The sequence below is a fragment of the Balaenoptera physalus genome, assembly GCF_965194825.1.
Source record: "Balaenoptera physalus genome assembly, chromosome: 5".
NCBI lineage: Eukaryota > Metazoa > Chordata > Mammalia > Artiodactyla > Balaenopteridae > Balaenoptera > Balaenoptera physalus.
In genome coordinates, this window is record NC_138884.1 from 28,876,182 (window position 1) to 28,899,782 (window position 23,601).

Sequence of the window (23,601 nt, forward strand, 5' to 3'; positions counted from 1 at the left end):
ACCCATTAATTTTAGCATCCACTGATGAACCTTGCCTGTGGCAATAATTACTGTTCAAATGGTAATTTTCCATTTCCCTCATTCTTGCCAAATTTATTAATTGGAATTCTTCTGGAAGGAATAGATGACCCTTCTTCTTCCTTCATTTGTTTATTCAGTTATTTATTAACATCAATATGAGTATTTTGTTCTTTGATTCATAATCCAACCCTAGCTTTATGTTTAAATTGTTCCAGCTTTGTCCACTGGGAGCTCCTTCGGAATGGCTCCTGTATCACTTTTTTTGCCCCTTCTGTTTTTTGTTTTGTCTTATTTTATTTTGCTTTTTGGTTTTTGGACACTTCCTTACTTTCTAGAGCCACAAGATACTCCAGACTCATATTTTCCCTGCCACAGCCTTGGAATCAACCAGCTTTCCAAGGAACCCTAGTTCTTTTTATTGGAGAATGGTGTTTAGAAATCAATTATGAGCAATTACACTCATTGCTACTGCTTTCAATCCCATTCAGCAGCTAGAGCTAGGAAATATATGTATGTGTACTAACTTGTGCACACACATCTATATTTATCCATCTAACTATTGCTCTATCTATACTGTACCAACAACAAAAACCATGAGTCAATGCTGTTACCTCTGACTTCAATTCAGCCTCACAAGATTCCTTCTAGCCTTCCTTCCTTATTTCTACCTTCTCTCCCTGACATTGAGAAACTTGGACTCTCCCTACCCACATATTTAAATATATGGTCAATCCTAGTGAAAAATAAAACAACTTCAGAATTGTTAACCCTACCTCTGTAAGAAAAAAAATTACTAGCGAATGTACAGTGTTTGTAGTGTTTTTTAATTTAGCATTACAACATCCACTCCTTTCCAAAGTTTACATAGGCCAGGTCCTTTCTTTCCCAATCTTTTCAGTAAATTATCATTTTTATAATTATCTTTACCATTAATTACCATTTTAAACAAGATAACAAAAGTAAGTTAATAAAAGCAGGTTGGAAATACGAAATTCTATGGAAAACTTAAACAATAATTAGTAGCACAACAATCACGGTTTGAAAAAAATAAGAATAGAAAGGGAGCCAAGGTGCAGGTACCAAGAAGTAAAATATAGAAGCATTCCCCAAATATTCTTCACTTTTGGACTTCATAGAACACATTTCAAATAGGCAAGTAGAAAATAGCACTACTGTGGTTCAGCAGAGCTACAAGTGCAGCATCCTATCTATGTTCCAGAAGCCATGTCTCCCATTTCCCAAGCCATAATATCCTCCCAAGCCAACCATAATATCCCATTAGTATCAAGAGGTCTTCTCTGCAGGGACACTAGAGCTTCTGTCTGGATACTGAAAGAGCAAATAAGGTCTCTCTTTTGCCTCTCTCACTTTTCTCTGTTGCCTTTTGATTTTACTCATCTTGATTAGAACCATTTCTCAAAAAGCTGGGATCTATGTCCACATTTTACAGAGGTTCAAAGAGCTGAGGCTTAAATAGTGTTTGTACATTTGAGGTTCAAAGAGTTGCTCAGAGGTATTAACTTTTAAACATTGATTACTGTGATATTGTGATTCATAATATGAAATAAATACTTGGTCTTCGTCCCCTTTTCTGGCACAGAGTTCCCCAAGCCCCAGGAATTTCCTAAGTGTTGAGAGCCACAAAGGTGTCTTCTGTTAGGTTAATGAGGTAACTTTTGGACTGCACCTAAGGATGGGGGCTGGTGGCCAGTGAAACCAACCATGAGATTAGAGGGTTGAAACTTTCAGTCCTTTCTCCCTTGACTTCCCTACGGAAGAGGGGCTGAAGATGAGTTCGGTCCCAATGGCCAATTATTTTATCAATATTGCCTGTGTAATGAAGCCTCCATAAAAACCCAAGAGGACAGGGTTTGGAGAGCTTTCGGGTTAGTGAACACGTGGAGGTGCTGGGGGAACTCAGCATGAAAGCTCCACGCCCTTTCTCCATACCTTGCCCTATGCATCTGTTGCATCTGACTCTTCCTGAGTTCTCTCCTTTTATAATAAACAGTAATCTAGCAAGTAAACTGTTTTTTCTGAGTTTTGTGAGTCTCTCTAGTGAATTAATCAAATCCAAGGAAGGGGTTGTGGGAACCTCTGATTTATAGCCAGTTGGTCAGAAGTATGGGTAACTACCTGGAATTTCAATTGGCATCTGAAGTAGAGGGCAGTCTTGTGGGGCTGAGCCTTTAACCTGTGGAATCTGATGCTGTCTCTGGGAAAATAATGTCAGAATTGAGTTAAATTGTAGGACACCTAGTTTGTGGCTCTGGAGAGTTGGACAAATGAGGGTGGGGGAAATCCCCTCCCCACAATCATAAATAACTAAAGAGTGGTTCTGAAGAAAACAATTAGAAAGTAGCTGCTGAACTCTATTCTCAGAATTTATATGATTTTAAGCAAAAGAAAACAGCTTTGTTCTTCAGCTATTAGGTATTTTTGGTTTTCATATAATCTGAAATAAGAACATACTGTGTACAGCTGTATAGTACCTAATTTTAATTGAGACAGTTTCTGTCACAATTAACATTGATCACTAATATTTTTAAGTATCAGCATTCTTTATGGAAATCACAAAAATCACAAGACTCCAGGGAGTCTTAAAAGTTTGCAACTGTTATTTGATAATTATTAGTTACCAATACCACAGTACTGGAACAGCTAGGTTTATCCCTTTTGGCCCCTTCATCCTTGAATTTCACTTGCAATTACTACATAAATAGTAGATAGATCTATGTACACCAAGGGAATTATTTTTTGGTCTCTTAGTTTAGTTAATGAAGAATGGTATACACTTACCATACCATACTCATTCTTGGCTACAGCAGTTGTACTCTTTAAAATTTAGTTAGAATTAACAGTAATTGACTGTTTTCCTCTAGAAGAAGTCAGATATACCAAAAAAAAAATAAAAAATTAAAATTCTAAGATAACAATCTGATCAGTGATATTTGTCTCATTTTAAAATTTCCTCATTTTATCCTGCTGTTTAAGTTATGTATCTTTGTGACATGAATAGCCCTTAACTTTCAGATTTTTGGTACTCAGACAATTATAAAAATCTAAGTGAGCATTTTATCTTAAAGAAAAGTCAAGCAAAATAAGTGCAAAGTCTTTTTCTCTTTTTTAAAAAAAATATAATATGCCTCTCTTCTTTCTTTGATATTTTATACGTCAAAAATTCCTTGGCTTTGTGAAAATGGCATCATATACACCATATGAGGACAGTGGAGTTCAAATTGTTGAGTCTTGTCAAACTAAAGATACCAGGTTGGTTTGAAATCTAATAGTAGGGCTGCCTCATAGCCTTTTAAAAGCCATTTAATAATAGAAATGAGATAGAAAGCCTATTTTTTCTCAGAAGATCTCTTTAAAATTCCTACAACTATAAAAAGAGTGCTGATGAAAAAAAAATGTAGACACGCTGATCTCATTTCAAGGAAAAATTTAAGCATAATCCCTGACTTTAAATGACCCACAAAATGACTTCAATATGAATCTCAAGACAATAGGGAATTCTAAGGGAAATCTTTCTTTCAAAATAGTCCAAGCAAGTTGGCATGATGATTAAACACATCTAAAAGGTAATTGCGCTTCACTGATGAGGTGATACACCTGAACTCTTGAGACACAGAAATCAGGGAGCTCTAAATAGCTCCTCTTGTTTCCTCCTTCCTTCTGTGTAGAGATTAGAAGACTAAGGGGCAGAGAGGTTAGCTGACTCATCCATATTAAACAGGAAATCCTGGCCGATCTTGCACTTGATTCCAGCCACAGCTTTATGATATAATATAGTAGGTTCTTTCTTTTTTTATCCTTTCTTTCTTTCCCTTTCCTTCCTCCCTCCCTCCTTCCCTCCACCCCCCTCCTTCCTTCCTTCCCTTTTCTCTCTCTTTCCTATGTACTATATGCTATTATACATATATATATGTATAAAACATACAAACTAACTTAAACATAGAATAATATCACAAGAATCCATACTGTATAATATTCACAACTGTTTTTCTATGAAAGTAAAATATACTGGAGAGGGAAACTGCCTTCTTAATTTCAGGGATTTGTGTTATTGTTGTCACGGCTGCTAAGATCTCTATTGTGGTGGGTATTCTATTTGTTGCATTTAAGTAATGGACAAGGATGAAAAATTAACTTAATGGGTCTGGGGGCACCTGAAGTTAAATGAAGGTTATTTCATTTGTCAGTATGAGACATGACATCATAGTTCCGCTCAGTTACTTGTTTCAAGAGCTGGACATTAGCCTTGTCTTTGGTGAATCTGCCTGCTACTGTTTGCAAAGCTACCTCTCCAAATATAAGAGACATATTAATCAAATGTGGATAGATGCAATTTACTAATGGTAAGCATGAAAATAGATGTAGACTACATCCAAATAACTCACCAGTGAAATACCAAGGCTTGGCCAACCTTACTTGCATCATTACCTGGAAAAATGTTGTCTGTAATTCAGCTAAACATTCAAATCAGTAACCATGGATCTTAAATACATTTAACTTGATTCATTTAATCTGCTAAATATATGTTATATAAGCAAGTAGAAAATCAGACTACCATCTAACTTTTAACCATTTTATTTTTCAAGTAAAGAAAATCAAAGCTCAGAAAGGTTATCAACTTGGTCAAAATAAAAAAAAAGTAAGGGGTAGAGCCCCCCAAATTCAGTCAAGATTTTAATTTCTATTATAATACATAGTTGGTGATGTAGTCTATAAACACCTACTTTAACTGAATTTCAATTTAAAATAACATTTAAACTTCTAAAAACTTAAATATTTTAAAAACATATTTAATATTATACATAGGACATGCATATCATATATATATTATATACTCACATATTTATATGTGAGTATATATATATATAATATATATTTATATATATATAAATACTCACATATTTATATATATATATATATAAAAATATGTGAGTAGCCTTGGGGAAAGAAACCAGCATGTAATAGAATTCAGTACTTTCGAATTAATTCTTGGCTGTTAGACTCTCTAGTCCTTTCCCCCATTTACTCCTTAAGTCTTCAAAGAAAGGAATCAGTCTTTCTGAAAACTATGTCAAAAACCCTCTAGTTGATGAGTTGTACCCTAGTTCCGTAACTTCAAAATATTGCTTTTCTCTTTACTGTTTGATATTTGTCATCACAAATAAGAAATTCTTTTATATATCCCATTATGGGTTGAATTGTGCCCCCACTCAAGAAAGATATCTTAGAATATGACCTTATTTGGAAATAAGGTTTTTACAGATGCAATCAAGTTGCAATAAGGTCATTAGTGCAGGTCCTAATCCAACATGACCTAATCCAAAATGTCCTTAATCGGGAAATTTGGACACAGAAACAGACACAGAGAAGATGGTGTAAAGGCATAAAGGGGAACGACATGCAAAGATGGAGGATCTGTGGGATGCACCAACAAACCAAAGAAAACTAAAGATTGGAGGAATACCGTAAGAAGCTAGGTATGGAAGGAGGCAAGGAAGGAATCCCCTGTCTGTTTCAGAGGATGCACTCCTCTGCCGACACCTTGATTATAGACTTCCAGCTTCCAGACTGTGAAGCATTGCATTTCTGTTGTTTATGACTCCCACTTGGTGATACTTTGTTATGGTGGCTCTAGGAAACTGATACATATCCCACACTAAACTAATTAGAAGAAAATTTGTTTGCTTTTCTAAATATCTTTCTTTTAGTTGCCAGTTTCTTCCTTTTACATTGGAGAGACAAAAACTAAATGCCTTGTATCATGCCAGTTCACTCTATTTTCAGAAATTACCTTAGAAAAAACAGCATAATGTAAATGGTTCTTTTGTTTTCAAGAAATAAGTATAAAGTAAAAGGCTGCATAGATAATAATTTCCCTTTGTGTGGTGGATGTATTTTAAGGATCATCACCAAATATTTAAATGCACATTTAAATATAAATTCCTATCAATTTGGCTTCAAGAAGCTATCTGCTTTGATGATATTGCTACCCATGCATGGCTGTAACCTGATTAGCCACAGTACTTGCATGTGATGATTTTTCCAAAATGCCTCTCTAAATCATCTTTTCTCTAAATCTGGCTACTTCTTTAGTTCAAGATTTCAATGTCTCTTAATAGGCTCTTAACTGATTACTTTCCTCCAATTTTAACAGTCCTGATAAAACTGACAGATCCGTTTTGTTCCAGTGATGGCAAATGCCACATGTATCATAAAAACTATTATTGTTCGTTCTATGTGTTTTACATGGTCTAGTTCACTTAATCAGGAAGGAAACGACAGTGCTGAGAAAGATTAAATAACAGGCTTAAGGTCATATATAAAGTAGTAAAGCTGAAATTCTGTTCCACTCCAAAATATATAAACTTTTTACTATATCATAAAAGTCTCTTCATATAGGCCATTAGGAAAGAAAAAGTTATGCTGGTTGTCAGATAGCTTTTGAATGTTGCAGCTTCTTTATGACCTTGGTTTTGACGATTTTTTAAAACCATTAGATATTGTTATGTTCAAACTATTAACAGACACTCACTCAGTATTCAGGAAAGAATTCCTGAAAGCCTTAGGCCAATCCATCTCATTTTTAATTCAGTTGACATAATTTTTGGTGAACAGGATGCAAGTTAAAATTTCAGATAGTTGATAAGGGTTACCAAAGATAATACAATTATATATCAGAATGATTTTAACTACACTTGAACTTATACGTTAGCTAGTTGTGTATACACAATCAGTATGCACCAACTTGAAAAATTTAATTTTTCTGATTATAAAAACTATTCAGGTATGTTATGAAAATCTATGTGTATTTTCTTGAAAAATGTCTCTCACAACCAAGTACATCAAAATACTGTAGCACCTTCTATCTGATAAACCCGCTTCTCGTAGGGAAGCGGGTGATTCTGGCGATAGCCACCCCTAAGTCAGAGAAACAGCACTTGAGTCCATCTTTGGACTTTGGTTTCTCAGGATAGGCACAAAATGAACCAGTCTTGTTTTTCTTTTTCTCTAATTCAAACAGTAGCAGAATGGGGAGCTATTAGGCATCGCTGATAATACTTAATAAAGCTAACACTCATTTTGCATAGTCACCTGTAACTCAATTCAGGTGGCATATTTACAAAGCATTGCCCAGAAACACAGCAACGAAAATGTAATGGTTTCTTTTGTAGTATTTAGGGTCATTATCAGCTTCCATTGTTTCATCTTCATCTTTATATAACTGCTAAAATTTCTAATTCTGCCAATAGTCAAGCCTTTTTTTTTTTTTTTTCTAGTCAAGCCTTTTAAAGAAGTACACACTACCATAATTTGCCCATTTGAAAAAGAATACTATATACTACCTTTCAAGTGAGGGCTGTGTACGTGCATTCTTTGCAGATGTAGATTTATCGGAACAAATTCTAATGTTTTCTCTCCTTTGCTGCTGCTTGATTTGAAAGAGGACCCTAGGTGGAAAAAAAAAAAAAATCATTAGTAAATAAATAGTGTGTGTGTGTGTGTTGAAAAGTACATTTGACATAGAAAAATGTTATAAGAATTTCAGAAAGAAAAACATATTCTGTATGAGTTGCTTTTCTTCTCAGAAATTTAATTTAAAAAAATTCTCAGTTATCCCTATAATGATACCATGAGGTAAAATAGTGCAATTTTTTTCTTCTTTGTTTTTCATGCCAAGATGGTAGAGTTGGAAATAAAAGTTTTCTGCTTTTTTTTAAAATTAAATCTTGACTTTTCTATGTCCATAACAACAGTATTTATTATTGTTTTCACATAACATACATGAAATTCATTTCAGTTTGAATATGTAAAGTCATTGATTGCACACCTGTTTCCTTGCTGAGTTCTGTCAGAATGTCTTGGTACATATTCACCATTTGATCACAGTGAGTAAGGACATTTTTTCGTAGATTGTCCCAGTGTGGAGAAAGCTCACCAAGTTCTTTTAGCTCCTGGTTTCTGTTAAGAATGAAAAAGAAGAGAAAATATTTATTTTGATCTTAAACCCACAGACACAAAATGCTTAATCAGGGTTGCCAAACTAATTGATTCACCATCCCTTTCAGGAAAGCTCTGTGCTTATTAGGAAAAAAAAAATCATTTTAACAAAAAGGAAGAAGTAACTAGGTTAGGCCACACAAACATTAAAAGTCCTGTATGTCAAAGAGCAAAAAAAAAAAAAAAACAAAAGTTTAAATTTATTGATAAAAATTTCACAAAGATGGCAAAGACTTATTATCCTTAATATAAATAGGGGCCATTCAGTTAAAACAAAACAAAACAAAACACTAAACCTCAATAGAGAGATAGTTAAGTTCTAGGCTTTGACTATCCCAAATGAAATAATTTGGAAAGGGTTATCTGACTGTCTGAAGGAAACACAAGCTAATCACGTAATCTAGTTTATATATAATATAGTTGTAATATTTTTAAAGCCCATAAATAGTATGATCAGGTATGATTTTACTGGTCTCAATTTCTCCTGAGGACAATTTAAGTAAATACTGTATGTCTATATTTTGTCCCCTCTTTATCAAAAGAAGATCTAATCAAGATCTAGGTTTTAATTATTAACTTTAATTCTCTACCCTTTAGCCAAGTTAATTTAAGTCATCAGAATGCCTTTTTAAATTATAATGATAAATGGTTTAATATGCTCCTTGGTTAGATTTCTCATTCATTTCTATAACCTTTTACCAACAACATTTTCATGAGGCAGTTTAACCAGCAATAATGAAACTTCTTTGCCATTTTGGCTGTGAAACATGCTAAATACCAAGCTAATAAATTCAGAAGATGTAGAATCTTTAACATCCTGTTAAATTCAAGAATAATGGATGGTGTGCAAAAATGTGACTTGCTTGCAAATGCTTGTAGCTGCCTTTGTTTCGTTTCAACAGGAATGCGATACAGTATTGCTGCATCTTCCATCTGAGGTCTTCACAGTTTTTGTGAACATTAATCTCATTCTCAACTTTTCCATAGATTAACTTTCATCAGACAACATTCATGGAAGTAATTAATCAATGGACAATGGGAGTAAAGGAAATTCATGACCAAAGGGGGGTTAGGAGAGAAGGTTGAAGAGTTGGGAAGTCAAGTTCTCTGTGCGGACTCAAACGGCAGGGTAATTCAAATTCAGAACAAAACAACAACAACCAAAACAAACAGATAATTCCAAAAGCTGGAGATATCAAGTCTAGAAGAACTTGGTCAATTAGGTCAAATCTGAGGTAGAGAGCAAATGTGATATATGTCAACTTAGTATGTAAGATTTTGGGTTTTACTTTCAATATATGGTTATAATAGAAATCTTAACTAGATATTACTGTTTAACACTAATAAACGCACCATGGGTTTACAATTTATGTTGTCTCTGAATTCCTATCAGCAATAAGAATTATAAGGGAGGTGGTGACGGGGGGGACGGTAAGAGTGAAGCCCGTGACTACGGTGTGGAACACTGGGGTGGAGTACACCTCCCTGCCCAAGAGGAGTCCGACAAAGTGTGATCAGAAAATCTAAGTGTTCTGTAGGGAGTGACTTGAAGGAAGCCGGGAGGAATGTGTAAACTGGGGTTTAAAATTCATTACACTCCTCCAACATGTCAAAACTGACATACAGGAATAACTAGACGAAACCTGGCGTTCACTGCTTTTTTGTTCTAAGAGAGGACGTTAAACAGATACACATTCTGAAAGGGACAAACAAACAACATAAGGTTTCTCCGCATTAAAAAAGTTTAGGGACTTCTCTGGTGGTTCAGTGGTTAAGACTTTTCCTTCCAATGCAGGGGGTGCGGGTTCGATCCCTAGTCGGGGAGCTATGATCCCACATGCCTTGCGGCCGAAAAACCGAAGCATAAAACAGAAGGAATATTGTAACAAATTCAATAAACACTTTAAAAATGGTCCACATCAAAAAAAATCTTTTTTAAAAAAAGTTCAAATATAGGAGAACTATAGAATAAAGGTCTAATGAACTAGAGTAATGAAAAAGGTGTAAAACAAAATGGGGCAGAGTAAGAAAGTAAGTTTTCAGAAAACGAAAGAAATTAATTACATTAATACATTAAAATAGAGAAGATAATTGGCTGCATCAAAATCAGTAAACTTTTCAATCAGGAAGGCTAGGGCTGTTTGTATTATATTTTGATTTGTCACTCAGTCAACAAAAACTTTAGCATCTAAGAGCCTTGTTTTATATCTCCATCCAGGTTCTCTGGAAGGCAGGGCCTGAGATCAAGCAATCCCAGGTCAGTCAGAGGGAGGTAAGAAGGCAAGTGCTGAAGGGAAAAAGCGAAAACAGGCATAACGTGGTTCGTTATCAAGCTGGGCAGAACTTCACAAGAAAACACAGCTGGTTAGGTGGCCATGTGGAACGACTCCAGAGAAGTCATACAGAATCTCTGCACCTTGGAACAGATTGTTAGATGGAGGAAAATGCATTTATATGCCAGTTCCTTACCATCCACTCTATTTCACTGGTAAAGATTCATCTGATGGGACTTTAGCTCCTCTGTACTTCTAGTTATGCAATCTGTCTCCTCCAGGCAGCCACTGGGGGGGCAATATTCCAGTGGAGACAGAACTTTCCTGGGTCTGGTAAAATATAGGTGCCAAATCCACCCTGGATATTTCCATGGCAGATGCCATTGGGTGCATGATAATGGCTGGTCTTTACCTTGAGGGAGACTGATAAGCTGGTGGCATCAGGAGATAAGGTGACAATGGTGGCACCAGTTGGGGTTCTCCATTGAGCAAGTGGTCAAAACTTGAAGACACATTCCAGTTAAGCCAGCACAGAAAAGCACATAAACTGAGCCCAGGAGGGGCTCTCCACTGAGCAAGTGGTCAAAACCTGAAGACGTGTTGGGGGTGAGCGGGCATAGGAAAGCACAAAAACGGGGCCCAGGACAGGCAACTTCTTGCACAATTCCGATCCATTTATGAAATCCAGATAGCATATAAGACAACATTCTTTATCTTCTGCAAGAGGGAAGTTCAAGTACAATCCTTCCAAGTGACGGCCAGTTGCAACTTCCCAAAGATTTAAAGAGAAGTAGCGAACCAAGCACAATAGTCAATACTCCAGCTGATTTGGGGGCCTTAACTGGTGATATTCATCATTCTACCACTCATTTCAAATTTACCTCATATTCCACTGGCATTTCTGGAGTGCTGCCTTGTGAGGTCACCTAGACCTTAATCTGAAGACATTAGGCTCTTAGTTCCCTTGCTTTTATGGAATTTTAGTTGTGGCAATTTCCCATGCACTTCTGGCCATGGAACACCTCTGAGTTCTAGGTATATTTCTCTTTGCTCAGCGGCCCTATTTCCCCATGGTGATGAGCACAGTATCTCTTACTATCTTTGCTGGTCCATTTAGTTAGGAATGTATGGTAGTCAGATCACACATGAAATCAACCACAACTTCCAGATAAGTAGGACTCTTAATGGGTCCCCTGACAGAATGCCTCTCCCCATACTCCAAGAACCAGGATTTTAACTGGCAAAGTCTAAGCCTGTAGGGAAAGGAAGCACAGATCTCCAAAAGTGGGGCACTGTGATTGATTATAAGGGCTCACCCTTTCTTCTAGAGGTGGTTATTTTAGCTATGGCGGGCACAGCATCCTATACCAGGTGTTGGTTTAGCATATAAACTTCATCCTGGAGGATAGTACCCCAACCCTAAGTTTTTTTACCCAAGCTGATACCTCAGCTGAGTCTTTCATGGTTAATATTATTCCACTGTTCTATCAGGTCTGTGGCTTTTGGGTGGAGGGGCATGCAGTGATTACAAACTCATGTCGCACCTCGTTTTACGTAGCACTTGTCCTTTGGTTGGAGCAATGTTATGTGGGACACCAGATCATTCTGTGAGCCATCAGATGGGGGTGCCAGCAGTGGCACTGTGAGTAGAAAAGGGAAACACATATTCAGACTATGTTTCATGTCCCCAGGATAAACTGCTGCCCTTTCCAAGGTCAAAGGGATCCAACGCAATTGACCTGCCACCAAATAGCTGCTCGGTCTCCCCCAAGGAATGGTACCGTATTCGTGTCCATTGCCAATCTATTTCTGGCATTTAACATTTAGCAGTGACAGTAGCTATATCAGCCTTGGAGAGGGAGGCCACGCCTTTAGGTCCATGTATAACCGCTGGGTCTGCCACCAAGGCCACTCTCTTCATGGGTCTATTTCACAAACTCTGGAGTGTCCAAGAAAGGAGTCTAGCTAATCCATGGGCAGGTGATAATGTTCTCTGGTCATAAAGAGTATTTGCTTTCTGATGGGCAAGGCTCAGGCATACTTGTGCTCACTCCTGTAAGCCCATCTACATACCCTCACCCATACTCCTTGAATCCAATCTTCTAGTCTTATTTCTTCCAGGCCCGTGAAGCCATTCACTTTGCTAAACTCGATATATATCCATACCTCGGGCCAAATCTCCCTCTAAATGACTAACAATCATTCTGTTTCTCAGATCTCCCCACTGGATGGATTTTCTTCATTATTGACCTTAAGGTCCACCTAACACATCAGGCTGACCCACCTTTTTAAGAGTTTGAGTGTTTTCTTCCTCCATGAGTTAATCAGAATGCGAGAGAAGCATCATAAGATAGAGGTACTAACATGAGGTCAGTGACATGAGACTCTGGGACAGCTCTTTACGATATATGCTCATACCTCCTGGATCTGCTTAAGCTCAGTTCCGAATATATCACTTCCACCACACAATACATTACTCCTACGTCATACAATGGGATCACAGTAGTACCCAGTTCATAATGGGCAGCTCTAGGCCCAGAGTCACTCTGTGTCCCATCATCAGGGGTTTAGTCTCTAACTAGGGCCCAGTATCATACTGGGATGATGCAGGAGCCACCAGTACATTTCAGAAACCTAAAGGTCTGCACTGAAATAATCCTACCTGAATTTGCTGAAGCCTCCACAGGGCAGCATTGTTTCTCACCATGGATACTTTCAGGCCCATTGTTCAATCTCATGTACCCAAGGGCTGGCAACACAGTTAGGAACTTCTGAAATGTTTCTCTTCCTTGGGCTCTATTTGACACACTCTGCTTCTCCATTAATGGTTATATATATACACATATATATATACTATATTTTTGATAAATATGATATATATGACTTTCATATATATTTATGACATATATATGACTTTTATATACATAAAGTGAATGGTATATGCATCAGAAATATAGTTCAAATCACAGCAATTATTTATGTACATAGATGAAGAAGGTCTTTTTTGTGTATGTATCTGTATGTGCTATATTCCTGACTTCCCCCATTATTTGTCATTGAACCAACATATGTTAGAGATGGAGCAACCATATGTGCCAGTTTACACCTGTTACTCCATTGTAATTATCAGCACCTCTTTCATTTGCAAAATATCCCTTTAAATGACCCAAGTTTTAGGATATCAGAATTAACATATCCTTTTTGATATAGTAAAAGAAAACAACAACTACAAACTCACAGAATGTCACGGCTGGAAGGAAATTTAGGAAACAATTTGAAACCTCTTGTTTCACCCATGGAGGCATCTAAATAAAACTGCTTGTTAATCTCAGAGTCACTAGAAAACCATAAGCCTTTTAGACTATAATTCTATACCTACTCTTTCCTCACCCCATAAGATTCTCCACTGTAAGAACAAAGACATACAAAACAAATTAACAAAATTACAAACAATAAACACAGTGCCTTGTTTATGAAGTTACTCAATGAACATATATGGAGTGAAGGGGTGTAGAACCTGGAGCTATTGACTTCTAGAATCACATTTATAAACTTTCATGTACTTTTAACATTAAACCTGAACAAAGGGTAAGTTATAATTTGAGATTTTTTTACTTCTGTATCTTTCAGTTCAAATGGCATGGCTACTAGGTATGCAGTCATAATCTCTAAAATATGTTCAAGTGCAGAGTGGTGTCTAGTATTCTGAGACACATAGATAATGGCCCCTGTGGTCCAGTCTGCATGTTGCCACTTTTATCTAAACAGAAATCTGGCATCAACATTATAATTAAACAGTCACACATCTTTACTAAACCTTTGGTGTGAATGGAAAAAGTGATGAGCTGTGTAAATGCATTTTTAATCCATAGAAAAATATATAAAAATAGAAAAAAAACACTCCTTCTCCATCTGTAAACATTATCATTTTACTCACAGTAACAACAGCTTCTGCTTTCAAAAGCTGTCTCCTTCCATTGCTACCTTACAACAATGACAATGAACATTTCTTTCTGGAAAATCCACTGCCCTGCTAAACACACACCATCTCTTATGAATTCCCTACCTTACTCTCACTAAAGTTCTATTTTTAAAACAAATTTTCTAGCTTGTCTCTAACTCTTTCCAATTCTCCAAGACTCCAATAGGTAGGCACAGGAAGTTGAAAAGAAAAGACTGAATATTCAAATACTAATAAGCTTAGGCCGCTTACACATTAAAGTTCTTTTGGCACTTACTGCCATCCATCCACTTTCACTTTGCTACCTACAAAAATAAAAGGCAAATCATATAAAATATGTCTCCAAATGAGACAGGTGATTGCTAAGGCCTACTTGAGAAATATCTAATGCTCTATGGTTCTTGACATTTCAACTGTAAAGATTGACATTCTTGATACTTGATGAAATATTCATACAGATCTCTGGAAATAACCTGATGGTGCACTTTTTGCCTATTTGGTTTGTTTCATCTTACCTTGTTTAAATATTTCAAAAATACATGCTATTTCTCTTCAGGAAAATTGCAAGTTCCTGGAGGTTATTATGACCCTCTGAACCTTCCATAATGTGAAACACACTACTAAATATAACAGGTTTGAAACACAGACTATTAAATAACATGAAGAGAAAATGAGACCAAAAACAAACAAACAAACAAACAAAACCTAAATGACTCTTGAAGAATAAAAAGAAGGAACTGAACACAAAATGAGTCATAGAGAAACTGAAAGGGAAATAGCCAAAGCTGCTTTACAGCTTTCACATATAATGCATGAAACACTGGAAAGATTATTAAATAGGTAAATGTTTTTTAAACTTCATTACTTACATCCCTGGGGCTGTCATGGCTAGAAGGGCAGGGAGGGTGCTGGGCAACAGGGAAACCAAGTAAGCAAACTGGCATCCAGCCCTTTTACTTACTCCAGCCATCCACCTGCTCTAACTGAATCTCCCTAATTAATACTGGAATTCCCTGTACAGAGCTGTAAACAGTTTCTACTGCTAAAAAATAAAGCTAGGTTTAAGACTACCAAAATAGAACCTAGTTCAAAGAGGAAAAAGTTTAGCATCTACTTAAAACCTCTGTTTAAAAGTAGTTTCAAAGCCTGACGATGATGTATTCAAGGGGGGGGAACTCCAACATGGGGAATTTGCTCTGAGTCTGTGAGTTACAGAGACTTGTCTTGTTTATCGTTTTGTCCACCACAGTCCTTTGTCCATAGAAAGTGTTCCATGTAGGCCTGTTAATGGAATGAAAGATTTGCTTGAAGACTGTAATTCTTAGATTTTCCTGAAATTCGAGATAAAGTCAAAATATAAGCTAACCCCAAAGTAGAATGCTGAGCTCTGCCCCAGTTAAAGTGGTTATGTGCAATATATAAATGAGTCACTGCTGAGTCTTCTAACCTTATATGGTTGAGATCTGTAACCCTAGTTTGGTTATGTCTTCCTCAAGGATAGAGAAAGATCTGAAATGTATCTTCATATGGCATTTCTTACTGTGATGGTTAATTTTACGTGTCAACTTAGCTAGACCACAGGGTGTCAGATATTCGGTCCAATGTGATTGCCAGTGTTTCTATAAGGGTGTTTTGGATGAGATTAACATTTAAATCTATAGACTGAGTAAAGCAGATTGTCCTCCCTACTTTGGGTGGGCTTCATCCAATCAGTTGAAGGCCTGAATAGAGCAAATAGGCTGACCATCCGCTGACCAAAAGAAAACTCCTCCTGCCAGGCTGACTTTGAGCTGGGACACTGGCTTTTCCTGGGTCTCAAGCCTGCTGGCCTTTGGACTAAAACTACACCATAGTCTTTCCTAGGTCTCCAGCTTGCTGCCTCACCCTGAAGATCTGAGGATGAGTACACACACACACAACACACACACACACACACACACACACCCCTTACTGGTTCTGTTTCTCTAGAGAATCCTGAGTAATACACTAACTATGTAGAGATTCCATCAGAAAGCTTTCCTTCTGCTTGGTGTAAAAGAAGTTGGGGGTGGTGGTGAGATGGAAACATCTAGAATATAGTTTAGGCTCTTTCATGAACTTTTATCCCTCCCACTACATTTTACAAATACTCTGACTTCTTCAAAAGAAAAATAACCGTAGAAATGCTCAGCTTTTCTAAGGGACATACACAAGAAATCTCTAGTCCTGAGGCCAAAGCGCCACATGTGAGCACCTATCTTATTAGAAGTGTAAACCCAGAATAATCAACTTAAAAAAATCTGGTTATGTGAATTCAAAAATTCCTGAAATTACAAAAAGTAATTATTGTAAGAAAGAGTGCTCAAGAGTAACAGTTAATTCATTTATAAGAAGGTAGTAAGACCAAATAGCCTGATAAAAATTTATCTACCAAAGGATACAGACCAGTAAGAAAGACATTAAAACGTTATTTGAAATTGTTATTATCTAAGCAAATAGAAATATTTTCCTACAATGAGCTGTACAATACCATTTTGTAGAATAAAAATGGCTACACAATTTAAATAGAGCCTTTTGGCTCTTTTAACACACTCTAAAATTACATGTGGGGGCTTCCCTGGTGGCGCAGTGGTTGAGAATCTGCCTGTCAATGCAGGGCACACGGGTTCGAGCCCTGGTCTGGGAAGACCCCACATGCCGCGGAGCAACTGGGCCCGTGAGCCACAATTACTGAGCCTGCGCGTCTGGAGCCTGTGCTCCGCAACAAGAGAGGCCACGATAGTGAGAGGCCCGCGCACCGCGATGAAGAGTGGCCCCCGCTTGCCGCAACTAGAGAAAGCCGTCGCACAGAAACGAAGACCCAACACAGCCATAAATTAATTAATTAATTAATTAATTAAAAAAAAATAAAACTACATATGGGTGTACATGGGTGGCAAGTTTAAGAGCCAAATGGCTTTCATTCATTAAGCAAAATTAGACCTTAAAACAAACCTGGAAGAAGCCATAAAAATTTACCCATTAGGAAAAAAAATTAAATATGAAATAGTCAATGAAGTATAGACTCCATAAATGACTGGTGGGTGGCTTCATTTCATAAAGTGGCCGGGTGACACCATAAAACTGAACAAAGTTCAACTACATGTCAAGTTTCACAGTATTTTCAACCCACAATTCAAACTGTCTGTGCTTTAACCCGTAGAGGGATAAAAACTGCATCCATAAATCACAGGCTTTTTTTTAAATGCATTTTTGTAAATGACACCGTGGGTAATGTTGCAATCCATGAGCCACTATTTCACTGGAAAAAGTGACTGGATATTCTGAGTGGTCATTCACTCTGATTTTCATGTGACATTAAAATAAGTGGCTGTTGTACTATACACTCAAGGTTTCAAGTTTATATGCAACGACTAAGCATTGGAACACGGTAACTACAGGATTTAGTTGTAATCACAGAATCTGTTTGTATCTGATAAACAGCCAGATTCTATAATTTAATTTTAGGTAGCTGCGTTAGAAAAAAAATGAGGAATGATAAGTATGTCTTATTCCATCCTGAGAGTCTATTTGCTGCTCCTGATAAAGGTGATTTGGTGTTTATTTACTTCCACATAACATCTTCTTTACCCTTTAAAGTTTGTCAAACATGGTCATTTATTGTTTTAATATGTTAAAGCTCAGTGTTCCATTTACGCTTAAAAGGCTGGCGTGTTTATATGAAGTTTCTCCTAAATCCACATATACTAATATATGTCTTTTTATTTTGGGTAGCCATGAAAATTACTCACTGTACCTGAAAGGCTACTAAAGCAAGAACATATGCTCACACTGTTACCATTTTTCATTATTCATGCCCATACTTTTAGAAAGTGCAAACGTTTGTGAGTATCACCCCTTTGAATTCTCACTCCTGCATCTGGAGTGCAGATGTCACCCAGTTCAGTTTCACAGGTAGACAGAATTCAAGAAGCTCTCAAAGTGCTGGCAGTAGAGCTCTTTGGGGAACACCATAAGGCTTTCCAGGTAATCAAGGTTACTTTTGTATAGAATGTGTCTCTTTTCTTATTCTTAAAACACTCCTCAGATATAATTGTCCCAGAGCCTGACTAAACAAAATAAAAAATTCAGTCGCACTAGGCACATTTCAAGTGCTCGATAGCCACATGGCTATCAGAGTAGGCAGTGCAGTATAGAACATTTCCATCATCGTGGAAAGTTCTAGTGAACAACATTGCTCTGGACAAATGGGAAGAATATAAGTGAGAAGTAAAGTGACTTATTTGATGCCATATTGTTAGGAAGTGGCACAATCAAGACATGTACCGAGATCTTGTGAATGCAAATCTTGTTCTCTTTTTTATTTTAATTTCTGGTGAGTATGATCTCTCTTAAGCAAGTATCCTTCAATAGGAGGACAAGATTGGAATCTCCCATCTGAGGGACTCATCTGTATGTAAATTCCACCCAGGTCAACAAAGAGCCAGTGCAAACATTTTGCTCAAGTGTGCACTTACCAGACAGCCTTGGCTACCATAATTGCTGGAATCTCAAACAACCAAACAAAATTCTTATGTATTTTCTATTCCTTTAACAAATATTTAGCAGTGCTGATTATCCTTATTCATGCCAGGCACTATAATAAGAACTTTATAAATATTCACTCATTCTATATGCATAACAGCCCAAGGAAGTAGGTACTATTATTATCATCCTTATTTTTTAAATGAGGAAACTGAGACTCAGGGAAGATAAGTAATTTACCCAAAGCTATCCAGATAGTGAGTAGCAGAGTTGGGATGAAGCCCAGGAGGTCTGTCTAGGGTGCCTATGCTTTAAACTACTATGCTAGATAGACTCTCCATTAGAAATACAGCACAGTCTCACTCTCACTAGAAATCACATCAAGAACATATATCTTGATACCATCAGCTTGAGGAAAAAACAAAATAAAATGCTTCTGTTTTTGCAGACAAGGGTAAAGCTTGATATCAGCCTTCTTATTCTTTACATTAAATTCCAATAAGCAGGAAGAAAGGGGGATTTTACGTTACTAGAACTCTTTAAAATTAGAGATGCTACTGCTGGTTATCCTAGATCAGTGCTGTCCCATAGAACTCTCTGTGTGATGGTGATGTTCCAAAGCTGCGCTTTTTAATTACAATGGGGACTAGCCATATGTGACTACTGCACACTTAAAATGTGACTAAGGTGATGGGGAAACTAAATTTTAAATTTCGTTTCATTTTAACAAATTTTAACTTAAGTTTCAACAGCCACATGGAGCAAGCAGCATCTGGATTTAATAGCAAAGACCTCGATGGTTCAATTAAGAGCCAAAGAGGGCTCCTTTTTTGCTTCTAAACCTTGTGCTTGCCCACTATGTCCTACATCAAAGAATTATAACTTATCTATTCAGTCATGCAGGTCAGAATGCTTAAGTTATTCTGCACGTCTTACCTCCAGAGATAATCCATCACCAAACTCTGCTCGTCCAAAACAATCCCAAATGTTTGTACATTTCACCATTTCCCCCCAACCACCATGGTCTAGGCCACCATCATTGTTAGCCCAGGCAAACACGACATTCCCTAAATTGTTTTATCCCTCTACACGTGCTTCCCTTTTTCTAAGTGTAATCATGTCATTCTCTTCACGCAATTTCAGTTGTTCTTGGGAAAAGACTACATTCCTGAGTGCTTATTATATGCTAGGTATTATGCTAGATTCCAGGAATAGTACAATAAGAAAATTGACAAATTCCTCCTTTTCTGTGTCCCAGAAGGCCCTAACTAATCTGAAGTCTGAAGCCTGACTATCATTCCAAAATCACTGTCTCAGCTCTAAATACACCAGTTTTGTGAGAGAAGTCCATTTTTCTGCCCACTGGGAATTTGTAGTACCATATAATAAACGTATCTATGACGTATGCTAGGTTAGTAAACTAAAGGAGATTACAAATAAATTATAGCCTCGGTTTTCTGACTGAAACACTATCAACATTCAGCTAAGATAAAAAATAACGATAATAGTTTTGATATAATGGGTGTCTATTGTGTATATGATTCTTTACATAAGTGGTAAGAGTGGTTTCCACACATTAAAGGCCTATGTATATATGCACCAGGCATTTTTCAATAGCTTATTTTAAACCTCACAATAACCTTGTGCATTTATTATTTAATCCCTTCTTTACAGTTGAGGAAACTGAATTATGGCAGTTAGTTAAATTGTGCCATGCCACATAGCTATTAAGTAGACTTGGGAGAGCCAGGTTTCAAACCCAGAGCTGCACTTACATACACACACACCCCAAATCCCATAGCCATAAGTGCTAGAGTCTACTGATTGTTCACTTAATTACTACAGTAGCCCTGATATGATAGATATTATTATCTAAAAAGTGAAAAAAATTTGAAAATTGAGAAACTGTGTAATTTTCTAAAACTTGTTAAGTACATATCAAATGACAGATAAAGAGGTTTTGGACTCGGGTTGATAATTATTCCAATTCCGTGTTTTTATCATCACAACATACACTCTCTCCTACTCAATCCATGTGAAATAAAGAATCCTGGCACAATGGACAAATATGCTTCTGAATGAGCTTTGCCTTATTTGTTCCTGTGGGGCTATTATAATAACCAAACAGCAAACTAAAACACATACTTCTATCGCCAGCTTGGTGATACTAAGCGCTCTACAGGACATCTCATTAAATGATACCAAGAATCTATAATGATGAACTTAATGGCACACAGCATCTGCCCTCAATACTAGGAGTTGGTAGGGCCAATGCGCTCTTTCCATGATAAATAATATACCACATGGTATTCCAACTGCGCATTAACGTTGCATGAAGAAAAATGAACAGAAGAAATAACACTCATCAGGTATGAGTCAACAGTGGAGTCCCAAGGGGATATTTTTTTATGCATCACTTTTGGATCTTTAGGACTTAAGATTTTCCTCAGAGAAAGCAAACAAGAGAGACAGAAAGAAACACAAAGAGAAACAAAGCGGAAGAGATATGAAATTCATCAGTTTGAGGTTTATTCAGTATCTATGAGTATCTATGAGACTTAAAGAGAATAGCTGACTCCCTATTACTTTTCCCACTAATCAATGTTTCTTTAAGGTCAGTAAAGATTTTCAGTGTGCTTGTATTCTATCTAAGTATCTAAGTATGCAAATGTCAATAGACGTCTCAAAAGTCATGTGTTTCAGCCAGGCCAAAATAAACAAGGTGTAAGATGAGGCTGGAGATGTAGGTAGACAGGAGCCCTTGCTTGCCTTGCAGGCCGTGTGAAGGGGAAACCTCATCTGGTGATAAATTTTGAAAAAAAGATCTAATCACATTCAATAGACAGGTTGGCTCACTATGTGGTAAAATCCTGCTGTACAACTTCTTGTACAGTGAGGATATTTTTGAAATATAATTTATATGAATATATTCTAGTTCTAGTTCATAATTCCTAGTATATACTTTTAACATTTTTTAAATGGCACTCCTGTAGCATTATCAGTTTGAAATAATATGAACCTTTTTGAATGTAATAGTCACAAAATGCTTTAAGATAAGGTTCAAGGTCAGAAAAGTAAGTATCTTCCTCATTTCTTTCAAACTAGGTATATTGCTTAGAAAACCCATTTAATAGTATATGATAATATTTAAGTCAGCATGTAGAACATGTCTCTGAAATGTAACTCTGTGCAGCAACTAGGCTTTCAACCTGGGATTTCAAAGTATCTTACTATTTTTTTGCATATAAAAGAATATACTGCATTCAAGAAATAGATTTAAGACTAGATAGATAGACAGATGGATACACTTATCATAGGTCTGTAATATAGCTCTAAAAATGAAGAATATAGAATATTTGAAATATATAGTATTGAACAAAACAGTGTCTTCACTGACATAAAATATTTTATCATCATGAATTTAGTATATGTACAATATTTACAAACACTAATATCTAAGAGAAAGCATTCACATTCTCTAAAAGAAGTGCTAGCAAGACTTTTATTTAAACTTTCTATGTCCCAAATTCTATTACATTTTCCCTACTAAAGGGTTTGGTTCAGATGTTTATATTTTACTTACAAGATTGTTCCTCTGCCTGGTACACACAAATATTTATGTCTTATATAAAACCTAAGGACATCTTAAAGTTAATTGTTATAAATTATTCTTATCCTTTCCTTTAGACTCCCAAAATTATATTCAAGGAAGTTTCTCTCTTTCCTCACCCCTGGGACCAATGACGAAAAATATATAGAGAGAAGAAATGAAGCAGGAGAAATAGAGAAAACTACATGATATAAATCAAACTAATTTTTTCCTGGGGAGTTTTATAGACCATGAGGTTCATTGTCACTGAAATACTTCATTTCTTTAAAACTTTTGTACCATAATAAGTTTTCAAACATCATATTATAATGTAGAAAAGTATATGTTTTGATAAAACCAAACACCCTATGGCCACCCAAGCCTCCCATCTAAACATATATGTGTGCACACCATCATTTAATATGGTATGCGTAGCTGCCATGGAGCTTCAACGCCACAAGTTCCATCATTTCTTCTATTAACTAACATATTTCAATGTTGACTAAGCAAAGCAAACTTTTTTTTTTTTTTAACATCTTTATTGGAGTATAATTGCTTTACAATGGTGTGTTAGTTTCTGCTTTATAACAAAGTGAATCAGTTATACATATACATATATCCCATATCTCTTCCCTCTTGCATCTCCCTCCCTCCCACCCTCCCTATCCCACCCCTCTAGGTGGTCACAAAGCACCGAGCTGATCTCCCTGTGCTATGCGACTGCTTCCCACTAGCTATCTATTTTACATTTGGTAGTGTATATATGTCCATGACACTCTCTCACTTTGTCCCAGCTTACCCTTCCCCCTCCCCATATCCTCAAGTCCATTCTCTAGTAGGTCTGTGTCTTTAGTCCCGTCTTGCCCCTAGGTTCTTCATGACCATTTTCTGTGTTTGTTTTTAGATTCCATATATATGTGTTAGCATACGGTATTTGTTTTTCTCTTTCTGACTTACTTTACTCTGTATGACAGACTCTAGGTCCATCCACCTCACTACAAATCACTCAATTTCCTTTCTTTTTATGGCTGAGTAATATTCCATTGTATATATGGGCCACATCTTCTTTATCCATTCATCTGTTGATGGACACTTAGGTTGCTTCCATGTCCTGTCTATTATAAATAGAGCTGCAATGAACATTGTGGTACATGACTCTTTTTGAATTATGGTTTTCCCAGGATATATGCCCAGTAGTGGGATTGCTGGGTCATATGGTAGTTCTATTTTTAGTTTTT

The 23,601-nt window shown here is 36.7% G+C and overlaps 1 protein-coding gene across 10 annotated transcripts in view; it reads right to left on the minus strand.

The window, feature by feature from the left end:
* INPP4B (inositol polyphosphate-4-phosphatase type II B) overlaps positions 1-23,601 on the minus strand; it is a 750,879-nt gene that overhangs the window by 156,505 nt on the left and 570,773 nt on the right. For all 10 annotated transcript variants that reach the window (XM_082463351.1, XM_082463352.1, XM_082463345.1 and 7 more), the window contains 2 exons: positions 7,868-7,998; positions 7,383-7,487 (listed from right to left, as the gene is read on the minus strand). In XM_082463351.1, coding sequence (XP_082319477.1) covers positions 7,383-7,487; positions 7,868-7,998 — 236 coding nt within the window. The remainder of the gene's footprint in view (positions 1-7,382; positions 7,488-7,867; positions 7,999-23,601) is intronic.